Source organism: Mauremys mutica, chromosome 5 (genome assembly GCF_020497125.1).
Source record: "Mauremys mutica isolate MM-2020 ecotype Southern chromosome 5, ASM2049712v1, whole genome shotgun sequence".
NCBI classification, from domain to species: domain Eukaryota; kingdom Metazoa; phylum Chordata; order Testudines; family Geoemydidae; genus Mauremys; species Mauremys mutica.
The window spans coordinates 35,838,347-35,863,084 of record NC_059076.1 but is presented as its reverse complement, the minus strand read 5'-3'; the positions used below and the strand labels follow the sequence as shown (position 1 = coordinate 35,863,084).

The 24,738-nt window shown below is 40.3% G+C and overlaps 2 protein-coding genes across 6 annotated transcripts in view; one reads left to right on the top strand and one right to left on the bottom strand.

The window, feature by feature from the left end:
• TBCK (TBC1 domain containing kinase) overlaps nucleotides 1–19,681 on the bottom strand; it is a 167,873-nt gene extending 148,192 nt beyond the window's left edge. Inside the window, exons 1-3 of one of the 3 annotated variants that reach the window (XM_045018236.1) lie at nucleotides 19,538–19,681; nucleotides 13,549–13,777; nucleotides 8,765–8,837 (exon numbers count right to left, since the gene is read on the bottom strand). In XM_045018236.1, coding sequence (XP_044874171.1) covers nucleotides 8,765–8,837; nucleotides 13,549–13,741 — 266 coding nt within the window. In that variant the 5' untranslated portion in view covers nucleotides 13,742–13,777; nucleotides 19,538–19,681. Of the gene's footprint in view, nucleotides 1–8,764; nucleotides 8,838–13,548; nucleotides 13,778–19,354; nucleotides 19,509–19,537 lie in introns of those variants that run through there. The other 2 variants (XM_045018237.1, XM_045018235.1) reach the window with 2 other exon arrangements.
• AIMP1 (aminoacyl tRNA synthetase complex interacting multifunctional protein 1) overlaps nucleotides 19,569–24,738 on the top strand; it is a 66,989-nt gene continuing 61,819 nt past the window's right edge. The window contains exon 1 of one of the 3 annotated variants that reach the window (XM_045018240.1): nucleotides 19,569–19,688. Coding sequence is in view for 1 of the 3 variants with exons in the window: in XM_045018238.1 (XP_044874173.1) it covers nucleotides 19,849–19,850 (2 nt within the window). In the remaining 2 variants the exon portion in view is untranslated. Of the gene's footprint in view, nucleotides 19,689–19,765; nucleotides 19,851–24,738 lie in introns of those variants that run through there. The other 2 variants (XM_045018238.1, XM_045018239.1) reach the window with 2 other exon arrangements.

Genomic DNA, 24,738 nt, shown 5'->3' with positions numbered 1-24,738 from the left:
GAAAAGATCACAAATCAAGACACCATTAGAGAAGCTCATGAGTATGCTAACATATCCAAATAAATTCATCTCTAATTTGTCTGTTTAGTGCTCCATTTAGAATACTATTTTAGAAACATATGTAAAGAACTGAGAGGAATACCACGAGAAGCACTTCGGGGAATTAAAATGTGTTACAGAAGAACTGGGAAAGACCTATTTTGAGATTCACAGAAGACTTAAGATCTGAGTTGATGTAAACTCACATGGGTTCAGGACTTCCCTACAAGCATTTACAATTAGAAGTCATGGATGGGTACAAATTCAGTGACCAAAAGTAGTAATCTGAGGCCATCATACTGCTCCTGCTCCCTCTGGTATGGGTTTTCAGAAGGGTTTTTTTGGGGGTGGGGTTAGAACCAAGATGAAAAACACTAACAGCTTTCTATGACATCTGTAGCTCATGTAAACCAGTAAGATTTGAACACTCACAAATCAGATGTTCATTGGTAGATTCTTTGTCCAGTCTGGTGGTTTGCTAGGGATAACATGCACACTTATATTAAATGGGATTCTATGTATACCCTTAAAAAGTCTGTGGCAGAAATGTGTCAACGGGATCAAGATACCTCCCCTTAGGAGGACAGCACTGCTCTGGTAGGATTTTTGGAGAACGAATGGTTTAAAACTCTGTCCGCTCAAAATTTCTCACTGGAGCGTAAAGTATATTTTCCTTCCTCCACATTTGAATGAATGAAACACTGTCCCACTGATTCTGACCAACTTTTCTTCCCGAAAAATTGGGCATCGACAGTTTCAGCAGAAAAGGAATTTGTTAGAAAAAGTTATGAGGAGCTGTAACGGGGACAGGGTAAAATAGAATGAAAGCAGGAATTCAGCTACATGCGTTACCCATGCTTACTATTATTTTACATTAGAGAGATATGGTAGACATACCATGACTTTTTTTAAAGTCAAAAATACAACTGAAGTATGCCTTGGCAGAAGAAAAACAGTATATTTGTATTGGTTCCTCTATCATGTGAGGAAAGAAAAACTATACCCTAAATATAAGCCTGTGTAGAGAAACCCTATAGTTCACACATAGGACATGTTTAGAATTTAAGAAAAGTGTAACTTACATGGCATATAGTAAATTGTATATGCGCACACCACACACATACTCACAGCTTGTTACTGCACCCATTGTAGAAAATGGAAAAGCATCATTGACTTCTATGGGACAGGATTGGGCATGTATTCAATACCTCACATAAGCTATTTTTTGTTGTCATTATTTAACATTCTGAACATTCGTAACTGTTCACATAAAAGAACAAATGCAAAATATATCTATTGTATAGAAGGAATGCTACAGTTGATTATATTTTACAATCTAGCTCCAACTCCAATTTTGTTATTTACAAAAGTGTTTGATTTCTATATTAAGAAAATTAGCTTTAGATAATGAATAAACAATCTTGACTAATGTTATTCTTACATCATGTTTTCACTAAAATACATTTTGTTTTGGAAATAAACCTCTGGCAAAGAATTAGAAGGAAAACTCAGAAGATAGTAAATGCCCCAAAGTATTGTATCTTATACATGGCAAGAGAGAAATTACTTTTTAAAAGATTCTGTCTATTAATGCTAGTGCATTTTACTACATCATCTACCCTTGTTCAGTATACCTTCATTATAGCACATGGGTTTCTCATGGAAAGTTTGAGCCCACTGTCTTGATTCAAAGCAGAGTAGATGCATCCCTTGATGTCCTGGTCATGTGCAGCTTTTGAACTCCAACCATAGTAAAGTTTCAGGCTTTAGAAGACTTGCACCCATCTGTAAGTCTAGGTTTTTTTAAAATCCATAGCTATACAGAAGTTATCTTTTTCTCTACAGTACCTTTCATACTGTAATTTCACTCCAAGAACTGCATTCTTTCCAGAATGGAATGAAGAAATCTAATTGAGTGAGCAGACAATAGTTTCATAAAGGCAAATAAAACTTACTCATCAGAGACACTCAGATCATATTTTCCACCAAGCTAGTAAGCAGCTGCAGACATAGCCTGCTTCCTATCAAAGAGTCCATGTACAACATACTATACCCCTATCTCTGATGGTTCGCTGGTAGTTTTTCTAAACCATAACTTTCAAAACATATGAAAACTATTTTGTATTAAAGAAAAATATGCGTAGACCGCCCTAGTCACACATTTAAGACTAATCCAGAAACACTATTGGAGGTGCCAGAAGTCTGCTAAATGTCTGAATGCTACATTTGTTGGCATTTTTATTATTAAGAATACAAGTGCAGATCAACTTCATCAAGGAATGAAAAATAAAACCACTTCAGGCATGACACGCAAGGAAAAATACACATAACTCATAATATAACAGCAATGAAGTGTTGCTTAAAGTTTCTTTAATATTGTCTGGAAAAATGATCCCAAAGAAATAGTTCTAAAATAGCTCAATTTTTTTTTTAATTCCCCATCTTTTAATATCTTAACTTGTCACCTCTGGGTATCAAAGTGGTGGTAAGCAGAGAGTAACTTTAAAAACCTAATAAAGCTTTAAACAATGGTGAGAACGGACCTTACAGAACTTGATGGACTTTGGAATTTTATCATTTTCCCTTCAGATTTTTCAGGTATTTCGTTTAGCTCATTTTGAAGATATCTAAGTAGTATATTCACAAGAACCCTTACATACACAGGCATTGTTACAGGCAATTCACTAGACGCTTAGGGCCAAGTTTTCAGGGCCTAATCTCTGCATTTAGGATGGAAGAATCCCATGCACTGCTACAGACTAGAGACCAAGTGGCTACACAGCTGGATGAGTCAATCATGTGCCCTTGTTGCCAAGAAGGCTAATGGCATTTGTGGCTGTATAAGCAGGAGCATTGCCAGCAGATCAAGGGACGTGATCATTCCCCTCTATTCGGCATTGGTGAGGCCTCATCTGGAGTAGTGTGTCCAGTTTGGGCCCCACGCTGCAAGAAGAAAGTGGAAAAACTGGAAATAGTCCAGTGGAGGGCAACAAAAATGATTAGGGGGCAGGAGCATATGATTTATGAGGAGAGGCTGAGGGAACTGGGATTATTTAGTCTGCAGAAGAAAAGAATAAAGGGGGATTTGATAGCTACTTTCAACTAACTGAAAGGGGGTTCCAAAGAGGATGGATCTAGACTGTTCTCAATGGTACCAGATGACAGAACAAGGAGTAATGGTCTCAAATTGCAGTGGGGAAGGTTTAGGTTGGATATTAGGAAAAACTTTTTCACTAGGAGAGTGGTGAAGCACTGGAATGGGTTATCTAGGGATGGGGTGGAATCTCCTTCCTTAGAGGTTTTTAAGGTCAGGCTTGACAAATCCCTGGCTGGGATGATTTAGTTGGGGATTGGTCCTGCTTTGAGCAGGGGGATGGACTAGATGGCCTCCTGAGGTCCCTTCCAACCCTGATATTCTATGAATCTCTGGACATACAAATCAGGAGTGCAACTACTGTGTGCACAAATGCCTGGCCCTTTTAAAAAAAACTGGTCCTAAAATGTCTCATGAAGATATTTCTCAAAACTGATTTTGTGTTAGCAATGGTTAAGAAAATTAAAGCTACAGTGAGGAAAACTACACTGCAAGTTACTATGATTAGGTGAACAAGAAACTATTATCTAGATCATGCCTTCCCATACTGAGAAGCCCATGGTCATTGTCCCTAGAAACTGAATGGGTTACATAGAATAATCTACTTGTACATGTCCTCTCAAGACGACAGAATTGGTGTGGCTTAAAAAGGAGACATGGCTGCCCAAATGCTCCTGGATAAGAAAGTCACCAGAGACTCCCACATCAATGCTTGTCACTAGCACCATTGCTGTTGCTTACCTTCCCTATGGCACTAGAGTTTCAAATGGAGCTGTGCTACTTACCAGAATCCCATGCGACTTCATCACAGCAGCCAGGAAGAGAACTCACAGGAATTAATGCTGCTTCAAATAGCATTAATTCCAGGTGAACTATCCATATGAATATTTCCATGGTAAACAAGGGAGAATACTGAAGAGAGTAGATGATCTAACTCCAAACCTTCCTGCACCTGGCTCCACCCCAAAAATTCCACAAAGCCTGGCCACTCCAAAGCAGCGGCAGGGGAATTCTAAGAGTTCCCAAATGTGTGAAGGTGGCACTCTCTCCCGTCTCTACTCCCACCATGCAGCATGATCTTTCAGTTTTCACCTCCTCTCCTCAGAGTGGAGGGACCTGGATTATTGCCACACAAATAAGGGTTATTTTAATTAGATTTTGAGGGAGAGCATGAGCTGGACTAATAACCCATTTTACAGATGCTTAGAAGAGAGGCAAGATGGATGAGGTGATATCTTTTATTGGACCAACTACTGTTGGTGGAAGGGACAAGCTTGAGCTTCATAAAGCTCTTCTTCAGGTCTAGGAAAGGTAACCTGAGTGTCTGAGCTATACAAAAGTTAGGACACTCACACTAGTTAGGATACACGTTTGCAGCTCCAACTATAAATGGAAGTTCTATCAAGCTTTCGGATTGTTATTTATATGTTACCACAATCCCTGGAAGCCCCATCGTATAGCCACGTAGTAAAAGACAACCCATGCTGCAGAACAGACTCAAACACAAAAGACAAAGAATGGAAAAAAGGATGTCTCCCATTTTACAGATGGGGAACAGAGGCCAGAAAGAGAAAGTGACTGATCTAAGCACACACTGCGTCTGTGGCTGAACCAGGAACTGAACTCCCGTCTCCCAAGTTCCAGTCATAGCTATGGAGGCCAACCCTCCCCAACACCAGGTAAAGGCTAATCAACAGTCTGGAATAGGCTAGTTCGTGACTCAGCAGTTAACAATACTGGTGAACTAATATTGTTGTTTTCTAGAGATGAACAACTCCTTTGGTATTTAAAATACAGCAGGCTCCCAAGACATATGACAAAGCAGAGAACATAGAAAAAACAGACAGGATGGAACAAAGCCATCCAGTGTTCTGGACCACACCTCTGCAGCGCTATAGAATAAAGCATGGGAGCCTAACACGCAATCCCAACTCTGTGCTTCAAAGGTGACAATATTGCCACGTTCCTGCCAATGTGCCCCAGGGAAACACTTTCCCATCCACAAATTTGGAGATCAGTTTATTCATAGATTCCAAGGCCAGAAGGGACCACTGTGATCACCCAGTATGACTTCTTGTATAATACAGACCATAGAACTTCCCCAAAATAATTCCTAGAGCATGTCTTTTAGACAAACATTCAATTTTGATTTAAAAAGTGTCAGTGGTGAGAATCCATCACTGGTTAGCCATAAGGACTCTTGACCACTTGCACAGGATTCATCTCCTAAGCCCACTCACACCTTGATCCACTGTTGGAAGTTATTTATTCTCCTCTTCTCCTAAGGGGATTCTGAAAGTTGCAAGATGTGAGGCATTTGCCCATATGTGGTAGGAAGGAAGTTCTCAGAACTTTGGCTCTGTTTCATTAGGAGGTATCTGGAACCTAACGTGTGTGTGTATGTGTGGAGGGGGTGCACATGCACAAACATTTGACGGGCTTTTTCTAGTGCCTCAAGGGCCTGTGTAGCTATGCTGCCCACATTCTACGGAAATGTTGTCATAAATACAATTTAATGTTGTTCTTTTGGGAATACATCGATTCCTGGCACTGCCTCTACTGTTCCCCATGACTAACATCACTGAGATGGTTTTAATTGGTCTCCCAGGCATGGAAGGGATAGTTTTGTCTCTATCTCCTGACGGAGTCTGGCCTGAGCCATTATGCAGTGGTGGTAAGTATCAGCACTTTGCAGGCAGCCCTGCATCTCTTAAATGTCTAATCCTCCAGGTTCTGGAAGTAACTTTTTCTGTGTGAAATGGAGAGAACTGAATGAGTCCAGCAATGTGGGCAGCTCCAGGGCCAGCAGCAGTGGCTCCATACTCCCATTTCCCAGTAAAGTAGTTACCACACTGTGCTTATCCCACAGCAGAGCAGAGCCCAGGAGCCCAAAAGAACCTGTTAATTCTGATGAACCCACCCATAGGTAAGAGGTCCTGGTCAAACTTTGAGGATAGTTAACTTCAAACATGAAGGATGCTCTTGTTCACTTTTAAAAAGAAAAAACGTAAAACAGACCAAGTAATGTGTGCCATAAGTGATGCATGACTTTAGATAATTAACTGCAAGTAACTACCAGACAGCTGGATAACCTGTTATTTTGCAATATGTATGGAAAGCTGGACAGTCCACAATGGTATGTCTTGAATTTCAGCACTAACCTAATAGAAGATTTCCTGCTGACTTTACATCAACTTGTGGTACAGGTGCAAAAGACTTAGTTTCTGGCAAGTGTGGGAAAAACTAATCTAGAAACCGTAAGAGCAGCTTCTCCATTCCATAAACAGTTTATTAAATTAATTACAATAGCATACACACCAGCTCTGGGTATTAAACCTGCTCTATCATCATAGACTAATGCAATCAGAATACGTGGAAAAAGTCAAACAGTTCTCTACAAAGCTAATAGACATAGACAGATCAAATAACTGGGAGTTGCTCCTGTCCAAATTATTTCTGGCTATTCATGGGTCTCACAAAAGACAAGTAAAGGGGAAATATTTGTCTTAGTCTCACTGGAAATATTGCTTGAAGAGAAGCATAACTTAGCTTTTATGCTATCAACTGCAGCAGTAGCACCTACTATACTGAGGACATAGGAATTACTTTCCATTTCATATGCTCATTATTTCTTTAAAAATTCCTGTTTGGAAATAAGTTTCAATACCTGAACTCAGATTTATTTTAACATCTCAGTAAAAGCTTTTCAGCATTTTTGTGTTAAATGAAAAAAAATCCAAAACCCAACATCAGATTCCCCCCCACACACAAAAAATAAACAAACAAAAAAATCACCACACAAATTTCTCCCACTTTTGGGACAGAGCCACAGCAAAAATGGCTGAAATTCTGCATACTAATGCAGTTAGTCATTACTGAGGATGAATAACTTTGCTTGTTGTAAAGACAAACCATAACAACTGAACAAAGTTAGTACATCATTTCTGAAATTCCCTAAGACACTTAAGATATCTTCAAGTGCTATAAAAACAAACAGTAGTCAGGGGGGTTGAGAAATGCATTGCACAAGTAAAAGAGCCAGGAGCCACTGCTGCAAAAGATATTATTTAAGAAGACTTTTAGAGAAGATTGAGGCTATTTCCCTAAAAGGAGGGAAAACAGGACTTCTTGGGGGGGGTGGGTGGGCTGGGAGAAGGTTGTTTGAACGACTGTTTTATTGTTGCTGGGGTTACTGTAAAATTAACTGCAAGGTCACCTTTGTACAGGCATTTTTTTATTATTTAATCCAAAACAAATAGCTATTTTATTTTAAGTGGACTTTTCTCCAAACTAGCCAAGAGGGAGTAGTCAATCTGTGCTCCCTCACATCCCACACTAAAACATATATTTTTGGGAGGCCCATGAGAAAGTGGTATAGTAGAGCAAGGTAAGGGGGGGTCGGGTTTCTCCTGCTTTAATTATTTCTAAAGCTTCGTAGGAGTATGAAAGGGACTGATCCAAAGCCCACCACAGTTAATGGAAAGTTTCCTATTGACTTTGATGGGCATTGGATCAGGCCCCATATGAATACACAGCATATATACAGGTATAGTATGAAAGTTAAGGTTCTGCATTCAACCTTTAACTTTGCTCCTTAAAATGCAGTCTTCAGATATTGTGTTATCTTTAGATATCATGTTATGTTACCTTACAGAGTACCAAAAATTCTATAATAATAGTTGAGAATTAGTATTTAATATGTAAATACTGTATTGTAATTCTTATTGGTATGCACAAAGGGAAAAGTTCATTCTTTACTGTGTCAGATATAGATCAGCATGGTTAACTGTGCAACCTTAGTGTTAACAATGAATTATTATGGAAATATAATATGGACACATAGTGCCCACAGAAACTACTTAACTCACATAATAAACAGAGAGGAAATTGTAAGGGAGCTACTGACATGATCTTCATGTTGTGTATAAACCTTCTACATATACAGATAAAGACAGGTTTATGTGCTAAGTCATAGGAACATATCTGGATAGTACCTTACCTAAAATATGCTCTTCTGAAACCACGAACAACAATATTTCTTTCCTTACAGTAATTACAATTTTAAATTTGCAATAAGAGTCACAATAATGACCATGGAATTACTATAGTATCTGCAAGGACCAAATTTGTTGGAGAACTTCACGTTAGAACTGTGTTGTGAGTTTTTGCACACACCTACATTTGTATTACTTGTGTAGAAATGTATTGTGAAAATTTTTGCGTTGTGTCGAAGTGTAAACCTCAACTGCCAAATCTTTGTAAACACTGTTTTTACATTTTGATTTTTATGTAAATGCTAATCCCTTCTCTTAACTTTCACTTATTAAAATGAAAACAAGGTTTAATGTGCAGAAAAGTATTTAATTTTAAACATTTCTCTTTAAAATTCTTTACCTTTCAGAGTCTGAAGAAATATACACAAACCCTCCTAAGCAAGTGTTAAGTCTGGCAGTCTGGAAGACAGTGCTTAAGGGTTAAATATTAGCCAATAGAAGTATTAAATTCATATGGATCTATAAAAGTAGTTTGTTTGTTTGTTTTGTTAAAGAAAATTTGTGTCTGCACTTTAAATAAGGTATTTAAAGCTTTTGGTTAGTGTGTTCTCTCCCTATGTTTTCCCTGATACTGTACCTCACAGGTTTCCTCTCTCGCAGCAAATCTTCCAGACTCTTTTCACAGTGTTCAGCAGTCACCACGAGCCTCTCTGATTAAAAGAATATACCAATAGCAATTTTAGAATCTGGACACACAGCATTATCTCAACATTTCTTCAGCTAGTGACTAAGAGAATGCCTACTTATTTTAGAGAACTGTAAATATCTTGGCATACACTGAATATAGCCGCATTATACATCCTTCAAAATGTATTTGCTTCAGGTTGGGGGTATGTCTGTAAGCGAGGACTGGTCTGTCTCCCAAGATCTGCAAGAGTGAGGGATCATAGAACCATGGAATATCAGGGTTGGAAGGGACCTCAGGAGATCATCTAGTCCAGGGGTCGGCAACCAGTGGCTCGCGGCTCGCCAGGGTAAGCACCCTGGCGGGCCGGCCCGGTTTGTTTATCTGCCGCGTCGGCAAGTTCGGCCGATCGCGGCTCCCACTGGCCGCGGTTCGCGGTCCCAGGCCAATGCGGGAGGCAGGAAGCCGCGGCCAGAACATCCCTCGGCTCGCGCCGCTTCCTGCCTCCCGCATTGGCCTGGGACCGCGAGCCGCGGCCAGTGGGAGCCATAATCGGCCGAACTTGTCGACGCAGCAGATAAACAAACCGGGCCGGCCCGGCCCGCCATGGTGCTTACCCTGGCGAGCCGCGAGCCACCGGTTGCCGATCCCTGATCTAGTCCAACCCCCTGCTCAAAGCAGGACCAATCCCCAACTAAATCATCCCAGACAGGGCTTTGTCAAGCCTGACCTTAAAAACCTCTAAGGAAGGAGATTCCACCACCTCCTTAGGTAACCCATTTCAGTGCTTCACCACCCGCCTAGTGAAAAAGTTTTTCCTAATATCCAACCATAGGCTGTAGATCTCTGATGATGCGCTAGAGAGGTTTTAGTTGGGGGCTGAAAGTGATGGCCAGTGGTGTTCTGTTATTTTCTTTGCTGGGCCTGTCCTGTACTAGGTGACTTCTGAGTACTATTCTGGCTCTGTCAATCTGTTTCTTCACTTCAGCAGGTGGATATTGTAGTTTTAAGAATGCTTGATAGAGATCTTGTACGTCTTTGTCTCTGTCTGAGGGATTGGAGCAAATGTGGTTGTATCTTAGAGCTTGGCTGTAGACAATTGATCGTGTGGTGTGTTCTGTATGGAAGCTGGAGGCATGTAGGTAAGTATAGCGGTCAGTAGGTTTCTGGTATAGGGTGGTGTTAATGTGACCATCGCTTATTAGCACAGTAATGTCCAGGAAATAGACCGCTTGTGTGGATTGGTCTAGGCTGAGGTTGATGATGGGATGGAAATTGTTGAAATCATGGTGGAATTCCTCAAGGGCTTCTTTTCCATGGGTCCAGATGATGAAGATGTCATCAATGTAGAGTAGTGGTGTTAGGGGAAGAGAGCTAAGGAAGCATTGTTCTAAGTCAGCCATAAAAATGTTGGCATACTGTGGGGCCATGCGAGTACCCATAGCACTGCTGCTGACTTGAAGGTATATATTGTCCCCAAATGTGAAATAGTTGTGGGTGATACCATTAATTTGGTATTAATTTGATACAATTAAACTAGATACCATTAATTTGGGCTTGAATTTGGGAGTGGCTGGGTCATTACACAAATTGAATCTATTTCCCCGTGTTAAGTAGCCTCACACCTTTTAGTCAACTATCTGAAATGGGCCATCTTGATTATCACTACAAAAGTTTTTTTTCCTCCTGCTGATAATAGCTCATCTTAATGATTTAGCCTCTTTGAGTTGGTATGGCAACTTCTACCTTTTCATGTTCTCTGTATGTATATATATCTTCTTACTATATGTTCTATTCTATGCATCTGATGAAGTGGGCTGTAGGCCACGAAAGCTTATGCTCAAATAAATGTTAGTCTCTAAGGTGCCACAAGTACTCCTGTTCTTTTTGCGGCTACAGACTAACACAGTTGCTACTCTGATACCAGATAAATTCAAAACACCAAGAAACTGTCATCTTTAAAACTGTTACTAAAGAAACATTTTTGTGAATAGTCAAGACTACCTGTATTAAAGAAGCCTCCATGTTTAATTTTCACTACAACATACCTTTTGATAGCTTTCTGTAATATGAAACACACTTTCAAAAACAAAAATACTTTCCAAGAACATATCAAAATTCACCAAACATTGATCTTGCTATTTTTAACGAGAGGAATGCTCTGCCCCGCCAGGCATATTATATAAAAATTAGTGTCAGCCTAGTCACCATATTTTAGTAGGAAAGTGTTAGTTTATTTGGAAGTATTACCTTAAATAGTTATAACAAAGTTATCACAGAGCACAAGCACAATACATCCACTGTTTCTTCCTTGATAGTTAATAGTTTTTAAAAGGGCTGTCAAACGATTAAAAAAATTAATCACATGATTAATCACACTGTTAAACAATAATAGAATACCATTTATTTAAATAGTTTTGGATGTTTTTCTATATTTTCAAATATATTTATTTCAATTACAACACAGTATACAAAGTAGACACTGCTCACTTTATATTGTTATTTTTTATTACAAATATTGGCACTGTAAAAATGTCAAACAAAATAAATAGTATTTTTCAATACACCTCATATAAGTACTGTAGTACAAGCTCTTTATGGTGAAAGTGCAACTTACAAATGTAGATTTTTTTTTTTTTACATAACTGCACTCAACAAAACAATGTAAAACTTTAGGGCCTACAAGTCCATTCAGTCCTACTCCTTGTTCAGCCCATTGCTAAGACAAACAAGTTTGTTTACATTTACGGGAGATAAGGCTGCCTGCTTCTTATTTACAATGTCACCTGAAAGTGAGAACAGGCGTTCCGTGGCACTTTTGTAGCCGATGTCGCAAGGTATTTACGTGCCAGACATGCTAAACATTTGTATGCCCCTTCATGCTACAGCCACGTTTCCAGAGGACATGCTTCCATGCTGATGATGCTCATTAAAAAAAATGTGTTAATTACATTTGTGACTGAACTCCTTGGGGGAGAATTGTATGTCTCCTGTTCTGTTTTACCAACATTCTGCCATATATTTCATGTTATAGCAGTCTTGGATGATGACCCAGCACATGTTCTTTTTAAGAACACTTTCACAGCAGATTTGACAAAATGCAAAGAAGGTACCAATTTGATATTTCTAAAAATAGCTACAGCATTCGACCCAAGGTTTAAGAATCTGAAGTGCCATCCAAAATCTGAGAGGGAAAAGATGTGTGCTTTCGGAAGTTTTAAAAGAGCAACACTTACGAGCGGAACCATCAAAAAAGAAAATCAACCTTCTGCTGGTGGCATTTGACTCAGATGATGAAAGTGAACATGCGTTGATCCGCTCTGCTTTGGATGGTTATCAAACTGAACCAGTTATCAGCACGGACGCATGTCCTTTGGAATGGTGGTTGAAGCATGAAGGGACATATGAATCTTTAGCGCAGGTGCCATATAAATATCTTGGACACTGGCTACAATAGTGCCATGCGAATGCCTGTTCTCAATTTCAGGTGACATTGTAAACAAGAATTATCTCCTACAAATTATAACCAAATTTGTTTGTCTCTGTCTGAACAAGAAATAGGACTGAGTGGACTTGTAGGCTCTAAAGTTTTACATTTTGTTTTGTTTTTCAGTACAGTTTTTTTTGTACATAATTCTACATTTGTAAGTTCAACTTTCATGATAAAGAGATTGCACTACAGTACTTGTATTAGGTGAATTGAAAATACTATTTCTTTTGTTTTTTACAGTGCAAATATTTTTAATCAAAAATAAAGTGAGCACTGTACACTTTGTGTTCTCTGTTGTAATTGAAATCAATATATTTGAAAATGTAGATAAAATCCAAAAATATTTAAGTGGTACTCATTTTTTTTTTTAACAGCGTGATTAATCACTATTAATTTTTTTAATCTCGACAGCCCTAGTTTCTACTTTAAAGCCAATTTACCTTACAAAATTCACACTCCTTTTTAAGATTCAAGACATAATAGACGATTGGGAGGGAATTGCTGGGATCTCCTTCTGTAGAACATATTTCTTTCAAAGGTTAAAGGTTAAAAGAAAGGCTAAAGATATTAAAATATGTGAAAAAATTGAGACAAATTGATGAATTCCAGAAATCCACAAGGCAAGTGAATAGAAAAATCTGCAGATTTCAATGAAAACAAAATTGGGGGGGGGGGGAGTGGGGAGACAGAAAGAAAAGAGAGATGAGAACTTGTTGGGGAAAAAAGGAAATACCTAAAAGTTATCACTCCGTGTTATGCGGATAACTGGATTACAGAGACCTTCAGCCAAACAACCTACATCTGCTTTTATGGAGCATTACTGTAGCCATGTCAGCCCCAGAATATTAAAGAGCCAAGGTGAGTGAGATAATATCTTTTTACTGGACCAACATCTGTTGGTGAAAGACACAATCTTTCGAGATACACAGAGCTCTTCTTCAGGTCTGGGAAAGGTACTAAGAGTGACACTTGTCTCTTTCACCAACAGACATTGGTCCAATGAAAGATATTACCTCTCTTACATCTGCTTTTGTTATGTGTAATGACAAAGCAATAAGACTGCTACAGAGTGAGTCCAGGTAGAGGCACACTGCTGACTTGAAAACAAAATTCACACAATTTCTCCAATGTAAGCAACAAAGGAAAAATTTTACTGTGGCAGCGACCTTCACACATCAAGAAAATCATTACTGTAAAATACCTTCTTGCATAAAAATGCAATTTCCCTAGGAAAGAAGCTACTCACCATGCTTTCCTCTAGAAATGTCCACATACTGACAAAGTCTGGGATGGGTGATTGTCTTAAGGATTTGAAAACGGCCCAAAATTTTGATGGAGTTTGGCGTCAGAGGAAGACCATTGCTTCCACAGACATCATGTGGCAGAGCTGAAGCAAAGAAAGTGGAGGCACCCATCACAGCATCCTTCAAGGGAAACATTTTTTCCCCTTTAATCCTTCCAAGCAATGCACACTCCTGAAAAGAAAATGAAAGATTTTAGGTGAATTTCTAAGTATGGCAAAAAGGGTTTGCTGATTAACAAATGATTAATATTGCCAAAATATTAGATAGAATAGATTAAATGTAATAAAGCCACTGAAGCATAATCCTTAGTAAAACAAAAAAATATATACACTTGTGCATCAGTATCACAATTATGCAGCCCTGTTGCATTACAAAAGTAATGGAGCAGCTAGACAGTGTTAAGCAATGTTCAGGGATAAAAATGAACTTTAGATTTATAGTGAAGACTGTGTTAATATCAAGTTAAATAAAGCAATCAACAAAAGAAGCTACGCAGTCTTAAAATAAAATAGAGTCTGCATTATCTTGATGGTTAAAGATGGATTTTAAATGGAATGAAAGAAAAATATATTCCTAAAACCACATCACATACTAGCAGACCACACGTTAAGTTGCTCAAAATTCAACACCATTTGTGGAGGTATCTTTAGTACCTCATATAACCCTTCATTACTGGAGTATATCAACATCTCATAAGTAAGGTATTCAAAAATAGAAAATAATAATTTCTCTTCTCCTCCTACTTCTTTCCCAGACAAGTAGGAGAAACAGCTTGATTAGTTGGTAGGTTTTGTTTGCTGTTTATGTTCATGTGTAAGAGTGGAAGTGAGGTGTTTGTATGTGAAAAAGTTACTGGAAACACTGATTCAAAAAAACGATTTTTGCTTTTAATTCCGGAAGAGATGAGTTCCATCATCATTCTTATCTCTTGGGGGAAGCAAGTTCCCTAGTCTGGGCCAAGCATTACATGGCATTTCAATTAATTTAGAGTCAAAATTTCACTAGCACTTTTTTTGAAAAATATGTAACAGCTATGCAATCCAAGAATAAAACAAAAACAAAAGTACCCTTCTCTCCCCTCACCCCTCAATAAATACATGTATGACAGGTTAGGTTACGCATACTCCCCAAAGTGGCACATGATGCCTCTTCAGCTGGCATGCTAATGTCTTGAAGCGAAGGACCAACTATCAGAATCTGATGCAGCTGAATGTATGACTTTGCTTAACCCATTTGCCCAATCAGTTTTGGGCTGTGAAGCCTGGAAGCGTAGGCCATCATTAGACATGATTGTTCCTGTTGCCAGTGCGTGGGAAAGAGACAGCATGTGCTTGTGTGTGCACATGGCATGTGAGAAACAGACTACAGAGGTGAGTGGAAGGACAGAAAGGAAGATAGAGTAAGGAATAAAATGAGTAATATGGAATTTTAACTTGGCATTCAGGGTGAACTGATTTTAAATCAAGGCAATTTAAATCACCAAGTGGAACGTCTCAATTTAAATAAATTATTTTGATCAGTATTTCAATTTGTACACCTCTACCCCGATTAATGCGACCCAATATAACATGAATTCAGGTATAACGCGGTAAAGCAACATTCGGGGGGGGGGGGGAGAGGGATGCGCACTCTGGTGGATCAAAGCAAGTTCGATATACACAGTTTCACCTATAACGCGGTAAGATATTTTAGCTCCCGAGGACAGCGTTATATCAGGGTAGAGGTGTACTTCAGTGATTTTCTAAAGAAAGGTACATCTTTTTTCTACTTAGGAGGCGACTCTAAAGAGACGTATATTTATAAGCAACTCTATACCTTAATATTTTCAGATGCTTATTAATTGTACATTTTAGTATGTTAAATAAATAATAATTCATTCATGATTTTCTGTTAAACTCTTTGCTCATGATTTGTGTCAAGCCACATTAGGATGGTAACTGGAATTTAATTAAACACACAAGGCCGCAAATAATATTTATATTTATTAAACAAAACCACTTTAAATGTTTTGGATACATAAATTTCGCTTATCAAAACATGTTTCATATTTACAACTAAAATGATTTATTAAAGAAACAGAAGGATTAACCACAGTCAGTGAACCAAACTGATCATTTCAGGTCAGCCTTAATATTTTTAATAAGTTCATATGTGAAGTGAACACTACTACTGAGTCTCACTGTACCTTTTTCTTTTAATGCCAAGCCCTGCAAATACTTATTACCAGGTAGAGCGCACACTACCATGGGTAGTCCCATTTAGTGATTATTACAGCTGGCAATAAATGTTTGCAGACTCAAGCCCTACGCTGGAAAGTTTTCCCAGTGCACAAACCATGGATGAATAAGTCTTCCTCAGCAAACGTAATAGGTATTAGAACTAGAATGTCCACCTCTAATTATAGGAAAAGGAAACACTAAATTTTGCAAATATAGGTACCGTACTTTGTTTCTTATTTAAATCATGCAGTTTTCCAGAATTAAAACCGACTAAAACAATCCTGCCTAATAATTAAAAAAATAGGAGTAATCAACTAATGTGTCTAATGTAGTTGATTATTTTAATCAAATCCATATCTTAATAGAAATTGTTTCATGAACCATCCTCTGTTCCATTCCCAAACCCTTAACATTCCCACTGCAACTACAGCAATTGCTAATTTAGAAAAAGCAAGATTAAGGGGAAAAAAAGCATTTTTAACTGTCTTTATTAAAATGTAGCAGCTGGAAGCAAAAAAGGAAAACCAGACCATGTGATCAATCAGCTATCAATGACCATGAGCACGCACTCCACAGCCCTCAGTTTGGGAACCACTCATTTAAAATTGGCATTCATAATAAAAATATGCAGAAATAGTTAACAGGCTGGACAAAACTCAGTTTCAATAACGTACTAAAAGTACAAGAGATACAGAAGAACCTCTTTGGACATAAAAGGCAGTGAATTGGGCTCTGGTGGTCAAATGTATCATACGAACACTTAAAATACTACCTTGACATTTTTCCACCTCTTTGTAAACTAGTTAGATATACTTACATGGAATTACACAGTGTAAACTTTAATGGAAACAATACTGCTTCACTAAACTGCTTTTACCAAATTACATTCAGATTTCTGAAACTAAGTGTGAGATTCTGACCAATAACTTCCTACTGTGAAGACTTTTCTTGAGAATGAAAATGTGATGGCATTTAAGTATGCTTAAATATGCTTACTTCCTCTTTTCAAAAGTCCCTTGGCTATACAGATGATCTTTGAAATGAGAAGCAATCCTTCTACAAGTACAAAACAGCTATCCAAACTAGTTGAGGAACCAAATGTAGCCACCTACATATTTTAATATTTAGGTAGATTTAAGAAAAAAGAAAATAAGTGGAATCAGTTTTACAGAAATATACTGGATCTGTCAAACGTATTGTATAATGACAGTAATGGATTTATTGTATCATTTATTAAGATTAGCGGATATAAACCTTATAAGTCCTCCACTTAAATACTGTAGTCGTACTTTGTTTATTTCACATTTCAGTTATATTCACTCTACAATAAGTAAGATCCCTGCCTGTAATTTTCAAGAATTCCTCTCGATTTTACTTCCAATTCTGTTTTTTCCCCCAATTGCAATTTTTGTGCATTAGATTTCGCAAAAATAATTGTTGACAAATCTCAGATGTGGTTTGTTCATTAAAGAAAAAATTATGTAAAAAAGACTGTGTATTTGGTGAGTCCTTGAGGACAATCCAAAAACTAGGTCTCAGCTCAGACTGAATTGAGGAAGAGGCTTATTTATATCATATAGAAGAGCTAAACATGTTCATGTCTCCTGTCCCTTCACGTCCCAGGGTGCTCATTATTTTTATTATAGAACAATGCAACTTGTAAAACAGTGAAAGCAAGAAACTATGCAGACACCATCACTCCCCAGTCTCTCTTATTGGAAGGAGGACGCGAAAGTGGGAAAAGATTAATCGGAAATTGTTGTATGTTTGCTGTATGTACGTGTTAGCCTCACTCTTTCTAACAAAAAAATCCAGGCATGGAAGTAAGAAAGATAGCCTTCTAATAGAATTAGTTAAAGCCCCTTTTTCTATAAAGGTTAAAACTAAAACAAACTACTAGAAGATTGAGGTTTTTTGTTTTGTTTTTAAATCAAACATTTTCATATTTCAGACCATCAAGATCTTCTTGTGGACACTTATGGTTCCAATCCCTTAGTTACAACTATGGCATTTTGTTAAAAGAAAAGTAATATTTGGACACTATTAAGAAAACAACATAAAAATAAGCTAATTTTAATACGTTGACTGCAGCTGCTTGATCACTTCCCTCAACTCTGAACGCACAATATTTGTTTTTTCTCTCCTGGGTTCATGGCTCAATACTGGCATTCTCATTGCAGCAAGGCATGCTTTACTATCTCCAGGTTACTCTGCACTTTAAAAGTTCTGTCCTCCTTTATATTTGCTACCCCTTCAATTTAGGCATCATCCACAAATACTCAGGGAATAAAAGACATGAAGCAGCTTCCCAGACACGAAGATTTATTTTAATTAGAATTCTTGAAGTGCTGCTGGAAAGCTTGCAAGTCTCAGACTGGGCGAGGACCTGATAGACTTATCCATTACCTACTAGCCTGCAGCAGATAAGATATTTGAGAGTAGGCCCAGCAGAAGAGCCAAAGGCAACACATCGTGAGAAGGTAGTCTCACCCCAAGAAAATGGGCGATGGAAATATTGTTTTCCCAAGACCCTGATCAGGGGGCTCTATCTTTGTTTAGGTAACTGTTGGGTGATAAATTTTATGCCTCTCCCCATCATTATAGACTGCTGGAAGGAAGAAGCTCTCTGCCTTCATCCTTTCAGCAGTTAGGAATCCACTACTCTATTACTCCCCAAACTCTCCTCTCTACTCCAGCTGTCATTTTGGGGACTCCATCTCAGCCCTTGCTCACAGATTACCATGCAACCACACTGACTTGACTTTTATCAGTTTCACTATGCTTCCTAGGGTTTTGAAAAGCAGAAGAGAAAGTGAAAGGAAGTCATGTAAATTTACTCTGCACCTACTTGGCAAAGCTATCAAGAGCAATAGAGTCTCTGTAGCTCTCTATCTGCAGACTCAGGAAAGCAGCTCACTACAAGCTTAAACTTACCATGAAGTGAATATATCTTCATAAGAATAATGACTTGAAACTTCTTTTTGTTAGTTTTGCAAAAATTAATGCACTGGCTTCCACACTCACCAGATGGTTTTCCCCTCACCTCTATCTAGCAGGTGGAGTTCTCAGTCCTTGAAGCAATTAGCAAGAAGAATCACTTCTTGAAAGACTAATACGATTTGCAGTTTGGGGGGCATACAGAAGTGCTCTAAAGGCATCAGTCTGAAAAGCACTGAAACAGCAATATTTTGCAAGGAAGAATCCTGCACTGGCTCTCAGGAAGAGGATGGGCTAGATGCATCTTTTCTTTCACCAACGAACATAATTTTATTCATTTTAATTGGAGAAATGGAAAAAAGGGACCAGAAGGTGGACAGCTTAGGTGAAGGGGCAGTAGAATATTGTGCACAGGGCGCACGAGTCTGGCTGCAAAGACACCACCGGGAGTAGGGCGCGCGGGGCCCAGCAGGGTAGTGGCTGCAAGGACCCTCCTCCCCCGGGAGTACGGCGCGCGGGGAGCAGCGGAGCCCGGTGGGAGAGCAGCGAGCCCACAGCGGAGCTGGGCAAGACAGGGCACAAGGGCGGGTACCTGCTGCAGCTGCTGGGCGGGAGGCACGAGCCACCTACAAGGGCCCTCGCGCCGCTACTCCAAACATTGCTGCGCGTCTCCGAAACTCCCCGACCCTTTACGGGGCCGCCGCCGCCTCCCGAGCGCCCATCCCCTGCGCGCGAACAGGTGCCGCAGAACGGGCGGCCCCCTCGCGTCTCTTACCTCAGCACTAAGCGCCGGCGCTAGGAAAGGACCCTGGTTTCTGTTGCCGGGAAAGAGGGTGACACCGCTGATGCCTAGCGACTGTAATTATTTGTAAAGCGAGGTTCTCCCCGTGTGAATTCAGGGTACAGACGCGGGCGCTTTGCGGAGGGTAGGTAGCTATTGTAAATGGCTCACGAGGGGAGCTAAGGTTGCACAATCCAGGTCAATGGCAGGCGTTCTTGAGGGCAGCCCTGAGGGGTCCTTTCTCTCGCGCCTAATCCGGGCGCCGCGGCGGAGGCGGCGACCTCGGCTCCGGCTTCTCCCGGTTCATGTGAGTTTTTCTCGGGTCGGGCCGTGTTCTCTTGTGCTGATGCGCGGGGCAGAACGCGACGGGGCCGCCATTGTTCCTTCTCCCCCATCCCTCCCCGTGTGTGCGCGCGCGGAGCCGCGAGCCGGGCTCAGCCCCGCCCTGGACCGCGCACATCCCCCTCCCCGCAATCACAGGGGACCCCCCCCCCCGAGCAGTTTCGCCAGGGTAGCGGCCGGCTCTGCCCTCGGAGGTGACTGCACTGTGGGCATCGTGGGGCCGGTAGTTACCGAGCCCGGCCCGGCGCGGCGCGTTGTGGCGGGCTCTGGCCTGCCCCGGTGATCCGGGCTCTGCAGGCCGCTTTCTCGGTGGCTGCGCTTCCCCGCGGCCTGCTGCGCTGTCGGTTAGGAGCGCTCAGTCCGCTCAGCCGACGCTGCGCCAGAGGGCCTGGGCTCCGGCGCCCTCCCCGCTGCGCTGGCCCGTCCGAGCTAACGGGCCCTAACGGCAGCAGGCGCGTGCTCACGCGGGCATTGTTGCTGGCAGAGCCTGGTGCTCGCCGGGCAGGCGGCGCCACGTCCGTCCTGCCTCCTCCTGCAGGGACCTGGGTGCTGCCGGGCAGGCTCCGCAGCAGCTTCCCTTTCGGGTGGAGTGCGCAAGTCGGTCGCCGTTCGGGCAGCCCCCGTGTCGCTGTGGTGTTTGTTTCACGCTATTCAGTGATCAGCAGCGTGTCTTTGTACCAGCAGTGCCCAGCCGCATAATAGGAGTTATCTGGGGAAGCTGTGGACTTTGACGCTTTAAGCAGCTGGGGCTGTGTGGGACCACGTGTGAGAACTGTATAGCTAAACACCTTAGGTGTATGTTTAAGGTTAAACGATGAGTAGTGAAATAGTTAAACGCTCACGTTTCTGTTATTAAACTTCACGTTTCAGGGCTAACAATCTATCAAATGACAGTTAATGCCCCTCCGAGTTACTGTTTCAGACTGTCTGCAGGCTCAGGAAGTCGGTACTGTTTTGATTAACACTTGGGTTATAGTTTTAAGGCTCTTTTTGTGTTAGAGGCATTATTTTGTAAATGAAAGCTTAAATTCTGGAAGACAATTCTGTGGTAAAGGATGGATGAGTATATTCTATAGCCACAAAATACATGGGGCCTTGAATGTCATTTAGAATGCAGACATAGAACAGATCTGCTGACTGCAAAGGCATCATTTTGTGTACGAACTTTTCTGACTACAACTATGATTTTATACACTTGCACTCTTTTGCTTAATATAGTATAAATATGAATGAAGTAGCATAACAGCTCCTTCACGCCACCCTCAGTAGAGACATTTGAAAAGATTTAAAATATGAATACATACACACATTTTAAATCTTAGAGTATATTGTGGATTACGTAAGTGATATGGGACTACGCCGCTTTCTGCAGTCCCCATTAGTCTGGAGTAGCGAACCGCAGCCAGTGAGAGCCGCTATCGTCCGAACCTGCGGACGCGGCAGGTAAACAAACTGGCCCGGCCTGCCAGGGGATTTCCTTGCACAAGTGGTGGAACAAGTTTGGGAACCACTGCTGTAGATTAAAAGCAAAGAAGCAGTAATTAATATTTTAAAATAACAGTTGTTTTACCCTTACTTTTCTGTGATCTAGGATTGGCATACATCCGTTGTGAGGGGAGGGTGTCTATAACTCATGTCAATCATGTTAAGCCTCTCCCTGAACTCTCTCTGGCATCTGAGGGATATTGTACCACAATCTCCTTCCTGCACCAGGGAGTTAACTTCGAGGCCCTTCTCAGTGCTTCATGTGTCTATAACTCGCAGTAAGGACACCCAATTACAGCTCACCATCTGGAGTCATGCTGACTTCGCTCATCAGCTTGAAACATGCAAGGTTGTCTGTCTACCCCCACTTTCTTTTAGCCATATATTGCTCTTTGTTAGCTAACCTTATTGCCCCAGACCAAGCTGTGGACTCTGAAAAGAAACTGTAGTTAAGATCTTACATACACATTCCTGGCTTTTGGCCCTTCAGATTCATTCCACATCCCATGCAGTTTACTGTTTGTGGCTCTTTCAGTGGAAAGCATAAAAAGCAATTTCTTTCTGCCCTTCATGAATGGTCTTTTTGCCCTTCATGAATGGTCAGATGTCATGAATGCTTTTAATAAAACTTTAATCAGAAATACCATCTTACCTTTGTTATGCACTCTTGATGTTCTCCACCTGCTGGCTGCTATCCTTAACTGAAAGGATAGTTGCATTTCAGTGGTTTAATATATATTGGATGTAAGACACGGCATAAGTATACAATTATATTATCCTTAATTGACAATTATACCATGCTGCTTATGTTTGGAGAGCTTTATGAACCATGGGAAAGTTTTATAAACAATGTTCCAATTACAGAAGTTACTAAGTGTCTGATATAGGCAAACTACCTGCTTTATAATACTCAGTAGAGAATGACAACTGCCTTGCTGTGATGTGCCAAGATCACCTTTCCCTCTCCCTCTAACATGACCTTGGAAGAATTTCATTTCACTGTCTTGCAAGTTGTAAATATGACCCTGGTCATGGCAGTAATCAGGTTTTCTGTTTTATTTCTCTTTACTCTCACTTCTAATCTTGTCTTATTGGCACAGTTCAGTCCACAGATTTGTCATTATGCTTTGCGGAGGTTGGAAATTATGAAGAAAGAATTACCAGAGCCTCCATTAAGAATCAAAGGGCTTGTTTACACTACCTGCTGGAATGGCAGGCAACGATTGATCCAGCGGGGGTCGATCTATACTAGACGCAATAAATTGACCACTGAGCGCTCTCCATAGACTCCACCAGAACAAGAAGTGCAAGCAGAGTCGACAGGAGAGCATCAGCTGTCGATTTACCGCGGTGTCTTCGCTGCGGTAAGTAGATCTAAGTACGTTGCCTTCAGCTACGCTATTCACGTACCTGAAGTTGCAGGTAATGTAGACAAGACCCTAGGTTCATAGGTGATGCAATTTATGTATAATCAGGCAGCCATTAGTTAGTAAAGCATGATGTGGCTAATCTTTCTTCTTCAGCTATTATATCTAGTGTCTCCAGAGACCTGTCTCATCTTAATTCAATACATGGTTATTTTTCATATCTACAGTAGCTATTCTATCCATCCCCACCAAGGGTATCAGTACTTTCCATTACTTTAATTCCATATAGAAATACAGGACTTGAAGATTCATATGCTTCATTGGTTGTTGGTAATGACAAGATTTCCTTTAAAAACTTGGAGGGGGAGTGTTTTAAATTGAAATGTAAGTGATATAAAAATACACTTATGAATTTGTTAGCAAAATATTAGGTGGAATATTGTATAACTCCAGTGAAGGGGCTAGTAGCATAAATTGCTCCAGTTCTGAAACAGTGAGTGGAGCTGCATGTTTAATTTTAACAGATGTAATTCAGAAAATTAGTAATGAAAATCTTAGAGCAAATCAACAGAGGCACAGTTGTTTCCTTTTTGTCTTACTACCTTTACTTCATTGGGAATTACTTTGTTTCTTTTGAGAGAATAATAGGGCCCCATGGATCTTGAACTGTCTTGCACATCAGACATTGATATGTGGCGATAAAGGATAAATGTTCCTATGCTAGGAAACGACATACTAGCTAGGTTTCATAGACATGGAAAAGACCTTTTTGGCTTATTCCCTATTATACATTTATTAGTACCTTCTGTAAAAACAATTTAAAAAAATATTCGGGATAAAATGGGAACACAAGTTTTCACTCCTAATGCTGAGACCAGGAGATAAGTTTAGAGGGACAGATTAGAAATGAAATATTTTGCTTTCTCAAGAAGGAAAATAAAGATGTCTGGCATATATGAAAATAGCAAGAGAAGCCACTGGAACTATCAGAGTCTTTTCTGACTTTTCTGTAGTTGCTTATATTCTTTATTTCAAGATTAATTGTTACAGATCATAAAACTTGAGTTGGAAATAAATTTGGGCATAAAATGTACAAGAAAACAATTAAACTTGGAAAAATAGGAGCCTTAATTGAGGTGATCTGACATGATTATAACTATAATTTTAACCTCTGATTGAACGGTGATAGTCTATGATTTGACACCTTTCATTAGATGAGAAATCTGTAGGATGGAAAAGGACCAAACAATGCATCAGTGTCTGTCCATTTTTGCAAGTTAGCAATGTTCTCTGTAATAGTTTTTCTTCCAAATATCTGTATAACTTCTTAAGTCTATTTAGTTAGTTGATGTAACTGCTATGTATTTTACCTGACAGAGGTTGGAGCCACTACAGCTACAAGCTTATATCGATTTCACACCCCTGAGCAATGTAGTTATAAATCTATGCCCCTGAGTGATGTAGTTATACCAACCTAACACCGGTGTAGAGCTTCTCCTGTTGACATAGGCTTTGGCTACACTTACACTTCAAAGCGCTGCCGCGGCAGCGCTTTGAAGCGCTAAGTGTAGTCAAAGCACCAGCGCTGGGAGAAAGCTCTCCCAGCACTGTCTGTACTCCACCTCCCTGTGGGGAATAACGTACAGCGCTGGGAGCCGCGCTCCCAGCGCTGGGGCTTTGACCACACTGGCGCTTTGCAGCGCCGCAATTTGCAGCGCTGGAGAGGGTGTGTTTTCACACCCTGCTGCAGCGCTGCAAATTTGTAAGTGTAGCCAAGCCCATAGATACCGCATCTCGTGCAGATGGATTAACTGCGCTGACAGGAAACATAGCATCTTCACTAAAGCACTAGAATGGCGCAGCTGCACTGGTGCAGCTTTTTAAGTGTAGACCTGCCCTAAGTTAATTGCCTAACGTTATAAAGAGAAAAAACCAACCCCCTCCTGAAGTTTTCCAGGCTCTTGCTAAATGTGACACATCAATTCATGCTATCCTAAAATT